The sequence below is a fragment of the Eucalyptus grandis genome, chromosome 7, assembly GCF_016545825.1.
Source record: "Eucalyptus grandis isolate ANBG69807.140 chromosome 7, ASM1654582v1, whole genome shotgun sequence".
Lineage (NCBI taxonomy): Eukaryota > Viridiplantae > Streptophyta > Magnoliopsida > Myrtales > Myrtaceae > Eucalyptus > Eucalyptus grandis.
Window position 1 is genome coordinate 18,322,244 of NC_052618.1, and position 6,226 is coordinate 18,328,469.

Below are 6,226 nucleotides of genomic sequence, written 5' to 3' on the forward strand. Positions count from 1 at the left end.
TGTTCTTGTTCTGGTTATGGAGATCTTGAGGTTGCGCAATTTGCGTCTAACAGCCCTTACTCCTATTGTCTACTGCTCGCACCAATAGTTAGACACGTGGCACATTATTTTCTCTTTATTTTTTTTCTTTTTACCAATTTCTTGTTCTCCCTCTTCACGTCCCCGAAGAATCGACCTCAGGAAGATGCGACCAAGCCTTGTGCTAGCGTCGAGCTTGTTGGTCGCGACAGAGTTCGTGACGGTGATTACAAGCGAAGAAGAAAAACAGTTATAGATAGAATTTGTGCCAGGTCCGCAAGGGACGTGACTGGGCATGAGGGTAGAATCTGCCAGCAGTTGGTGGAGACGTGGACGGAGGTGAGCTGTGGCCGGTCATGGTGGGGGCGGATGAGCGTGGCTACGGTGGGGCCAAGCAGATCTAGTTCTCAACCCCTTCAGCGAGAGAAGATGCAGGCCCTCTCCCGATGCTGATTAACTTTTGGATGGATACAGAGAGAGAGAGGGTTTTTTGGGGGGGATGATGACACATGTCGCCCATCCATACGTGTCGTAGACAATGGGTGCATAAACGAAAAGGATCTCCTCTTAAATGTTATAGCTAAAGCTAGTTAAACAATTAACTATAATTTCCACCTACTAGTTTAGTAGTCTAATCAACTATACATAATGGCCTCAATTTCAATTAAATACCATTAATTGTTGTTGTTATGATCTAAATTGTCAACTTTATATTCATAAATTCTCAATTACATAGTGCTTGAGACCATGTTCTAAGTCGGATTTCTAGGTGATAAAGGTTTATTATACAAAATCATTAATTATTTTCATTATAAATGTTACGGTCTATTATATCTCAATTGCCAATTCCTACGCTTGAGCCTCAATTACACCTTCGAATTATGCTTTAAACCAAGTATTCACTTGAAAATCATTTCTTTTTACACTTTCACCTATTAAGACCATGATTTTGACCATAATAATGCACATGAGGTACTTTAGAAATGAGCCAAAAAAACTCAATTATGTGAATTAATTAATAAAATTAAGCTCAAATATTGAGTAAAAAAATCGGGAAAATGACAATGATTTTTCGCCACTTCACAAGTTTGTGACTTATTTTGGGTAAATTATGATAATCAAGGTTCCACTCCATTATGGACCAAACCTATGTACATTCCCTTGATTTAGATAAAATCATACTGGACTTCACGAAAAACAAGATGTTATAATTTCTGTTGATAAAATTTGTCAACAACACTAAGTTTAGAACTTGATTTTCATTGTTTTTCAAAATGTGAGGACTATTCCAAATAATATATTTGGTACTCAACTGACTCATGACTAAAATGTTAAAGACTCCTAAGACACTTTGCCCTCAAACATATTTAGGACTCAAATGCTTGTTACATGTATGATAAAGTTGCAATTTTTGTGTATCTGTTTTGGTTAAATCGTCCTTTGGCTTCAGAATGCACTAAAATGAGTTGAAAATTTTCAAAATAAAAATGAGGAAAAAGACTCGATAATCTTAATAGAGATTAAGACAAAAATTACCAATAATACGGTTGACTTCATGAAAAAGCAAAACACCTACTAGGCTTTCAAGTATATCCCAAGCATATAAAACAGTCATAGGAAAGGCTAAATTTTTTATTTCATTATGCATATAGCATTCCCGGTCAGCTATTTAAAAGGACCATTGGATGATAACATCACATAGCTATGCTCAATATGCCATAATTAATATAACCAAATTTTGGAAGTAAATGTGTACTGCTTAAAATCTTCATGGAATTACATGTAGTTTTTGCTAAACTAAAGCCTATGACTACAAGATATTAGCACAAGTTGAATATTTATGTTTGTTATGCCCAAAGTGCTTTACAAAATATATGAACACGCATGAAATTGAGTACTTTTATACTAATAGGATCTATGCAATGACTAAGTGCTTATTGAAATACACATCAATCAGGTTAGCATCGTTGCTACTATTTGAAAACCCAATCCCCATGCTCATTCTTGGTATAGAATTCACCTAGATATTATATTTTATAGATAATAACAAAGATAACTAAATTCGAGGAATCAATTTTACAAGATTATGAAATGATGTTATTGTGGAATTATTCTAGCGCCAAAATTCCCTTCAATGTTGCTCTGTAAAGCCTATTAATACAAGTATACTTGCAGCATGTAAGTTGAAAATAACTCAGATCCTATCCCAAACTAAATTTACATGGATTCCATTAGGGGTGTGCAAAATACTCGGGAACCGCCCGGATCACCCGGAATTGGACCGAATCGCCGGAACTGGCGGTTCTTGAGGGAACCGATGGGTACGTTTCGGTTCCGATTCCATGGATAGATCTGCCCGCCCACCCACCCGGACTGAACCGGAACCTTTTTAATATTAAAAAAATTACTAGAAGAAACCCTAGATCTCATCTCACTCCCTTCGTCTTCGGCTCCTAATCCTATCACCATTTCGCTACGTTTACTTCTCCCACCGTCCGCATCTTCACATACTTAAATTTGGTTTTTCTTTATTTGGCTTGTTTTGATGTCACGTAGTCGTTCTATGTTTAAAATCAAAATTGTTTCGCGTTAAGATCGGTTCCATGGATCCACCCGGGAACCAGACCGGACCGACAGTCCAGTTCCCAAGTAGATCCATGCAACAAACGGGTGGATCCCGGTTCTAGGTCGGGAACCGCCTGCCCGGACCATGCACACCCCTAGATTCCATTCTATTAGTTGACTTCTACACAATGAAGAGAAATGGAAGATTGCTTTAACTAATTACAAGGCAAGATTGGACAAGGTAATTAGGAAGAAAATGAACTGAAAAAAAAAAGGAATGAGGATTAAAATCTATGGTACTTCTAATTAGCAAATCAATAAAAGATTAATAGGCAGTATATTCTTTTGATAGAAAGTTACCTGCTGTCCGTTGAAGAAAGCAACTTGAGTGCCAACTTGGTCTTTTGATGCACTACTTAAAGCAGCCGTCCCGGGGGTGAAAAATTTCTTGATATTTGGCAAGTTATACAATATCAATACATGCAAATTACACAATTCAACTTTGCCACAGTCATCAACTTCTACAATCTCCCGCATTAAGTGGCAGTTGATAACTTGGATCTCTTCAAGCCGTGGAAGTTCTCTCAATAACGAAAGAGGAAACAAAACTTCTATCTTGTTGCAACTCCTAACCTCTACTAATTTTAAAGCACTAAAGGAATTAGAGGAGATATGGTTGTTGCATATCTTCTCCAAGTTGATGAGATTCATGAGAATTAACGACTCCAGCATCTTAAAATCTGCATGGGATGGTGACTGCAGGACATAGTGGATGGAGGGACTACTCTGCACATGTAGATGCTTTATATTTGGAAAGGCTTCTTGGGATAACACGCAGATACTTTGCTCAATTCCGTTTAATCCATCTAAAAATAAATTGTCGGTTTTGCCTAATAAAGTTCGTATGTATCTTTTCTGAAGAATATCATTTGTTGGATCCAACTTAAGATCCAATATGCTCGATCCTTTGTGACGTTGCCAGCACGCCACATCACCTATATGGATTTTGTACTTGGTTAATTTCTTGACATTTAGATCCTCTGGGAGCGCACTTGGATCGAGAATGGATACATGCAAAGTGTATAGATTCTTCATGTTATTCAACTCAATAAGCATGGCATTAGTTGGAGTTTGCTCCATGGCATTCCATCGATCAAAGCTATTCTCCATATACAACTCCTCCAATTTCATCAAGTTTCCAAGCACACCCGGCTCAATTATCTTAAGTAGCGGGCAATGGCTTAAGTCTAACAACCTCAGCTCTACCAATTGTCCAATTTCTTTTGGCAATCGTTGAATTTTGGAATTCACAAAGCTAAGAATATGCAGCCCTTTTAGCTTGCCAATCATGGCTACATCCTCTAACAAACAACCATCAAGACACAGAGTGTGCAAGTTCTCCAACAACTGAAACGGCGAAGGTGAACAAGTGAGACACACATGAGAAAGATGTAAGACCATGAGTTTTTTCATAGAGTTGAAATATGAATTTGGGACCTTAAGAGATTCATTGTTCATGAATAGCAAAAAGATCCGCATTTCGGCACAATCTAACTCTTCGGGAAGCTCCTTCATGTCAACGTAGGGAAAGCATACTGCTGTACAACTTCTGAGCTTGTCCTTTGGCAATTCTATAACCGAATTATCATTTTCTTTCAACACGAGAAGAGGGTTATCTCTTGAAGCTACTGAGGCAATAAATCCACGAACCAAGTCATGTATCTTGAAACCATCAACATCTTCATTGTCTTCTAACAAAAGGGAGGCTGCTTTCAATTTTTGGATCAATGTGTTTAACCTATTTCTAATTTCTTCCATGCTGCTATCCTCTCGAAATAACCTCAAACCCGCGCTGTACCTCACCAAGTTCTCAAGAGAGGGCTTAGAGACACCATAAACAACACAGAGTCGTAGCAATGACTTCACCTCTTCACCATCCTTCCCTTTGAAACGATCATAACTCAACTGCAACGTCTTATTTATGCTCTCACTTATTCCTATGTCTGTAGACTTCTCGATTTGTGTCAAAACATCCTTCCATTCATAAAATTCGGCGTCTTTAAAAATAATCGCCATTGAAATAATTAGGAAAGGCAAACCTGCACATTTGTGGATTGCTTCATCCACCAAGGATTTGAATGGGTCATCATGAACTTTGTCTCCCACCATGCTCTCAAACAATCTTTTTGCCTCTTCATCCCTCAGCTCTTTAAGGTGGAAGTCCCTGTCGCAGCCCATTTCCCTTCGCAAAACATCTTGAAATCTTGACGTCAGCAACAACTTGCATCCTATGACTTTGTTGTCATGTCCGCAAGGAATGCCCACTGATTTCAAGTCCAGCCCCTTCCACAGGTTGTCCAGTATTATGAGGACCTTTTTTTTCCTCTCCTCATTTTCCAACCTCTTGTGCAAAAGCTCGGCTCGCACGCTGACAATCTCTTCGTTCTTTATATCCAGGCCCAAGGCGTGCGCAATCTCTCCTTGAATCTTCTTGATGTCTGGATTTTCCGACACGTCGGCCTTAGCGACCCAATCGAACGACTTCTTTTCTATCATTCTCCCTTTAACATCCGCCAAAAGGGTGGACTTGCCGACCCCGCCCTGCCCGTAAACCCCGACCACGCTATTGCTATCATCGGCAAGAGCGCCCATGATGTCCAGAATAATAGAAGCTCTCGATTCGAAGACACCATCGTCCCTAACCTTATTCGACGTCGAGGTAAAAGAAGCGGAGGCCGTCACAGTGGCCGAGTGGACGACATCTTTGCCCTCTCTCTTGGCCGGAGTCAGAGCAGCAACGTTCCCCGGAGAAGGATTGCTGGAGGAGATGCCCTCTATCTTGGCCGGAGTCAGAGCAGCAACGTTCCCTGGAGCAGGATTGCTGGAGGAGATGTCGTTCAACTCCTTGAATTCCCTGCATTCTTGAGTGAGTTGCTGAATGACCTCGATCTTGTCCTTGGCCTTCCTACTGAATTGATAGCGATACTTGGGATCAGGAAGAGTTTCATAGCAGCAAGTCTTGCTCGCCTCTTGGAAGTCGCGCAACAGGTCTCGCACCTCCTTCAAGGCCTTCTCAGCACTTGCATGCCACTCCGTGACGCGACCGTAGACCTTCCGAAGATTGTTTCTGGCCTCTTCAGCGAGATTGTGGACCCTATCAACCTCATCCGCAAGCTCCACGACTTTCTCCTGAAGATCTTGGGCGTGCCTCTTGGAGTAGATCACGTATCCGAATTGACGCTTGATGGGAGCAACTACGGACTTGAAGACATCCCACGCAATAGCAATAGCAACATCGATCGACATTTCTTTTTTTTTTTTTTCTTTTTTCTTTTTTTTTTTTTTTTTGAGAAAGAAAGGGCGAGAAAATAGGGAGACAGAGAGAGAAGACGATGGAAAAGAGAAGCAGATACCGAAGAAGAAGAGAAGGAAGAAGAACGGTTGTGCCGAGGTGAAGAAAGAGGGAAACAGAGCAAGAACGATGAGAGATGAAAGAAGCCTGACAGATTTGAGCGCAAACAAGGATGGAGGAAGGAGAGGGAAGAGCAGTCAATTTAAGTATAAAAGAGCTCGGTAACTTAACCATGGTCAAGGCCTTAACTAGACATTAGTTAATTTCTTGGGTAGCTGAAAACTTGATAGC

General features: G+C 40.4%; 1 protein-coding gene across 1 annotated transcript in view; it reads right to left on the bottom strand.

Moving 5' to 3' along the window:
* LOC120286448 overlaps positions 1-5,889 on the bottom strand; it is a 28,526-nt gene extending 22,637 nt beyond the window's left edge. The window contains exon 1 of the mRNA XM_039317543.1: positions 2,944-5,889. Coding sequence (XP_039173477.1) covers positions 2,944-5,889 — 2,946 coding nt within the window. The remainder of the gene's footprint in view (positions 1-2,943) is intronic.
* Between the last annotated feature and the right edge of the window lie 337 nt (positions 5,890-6,226).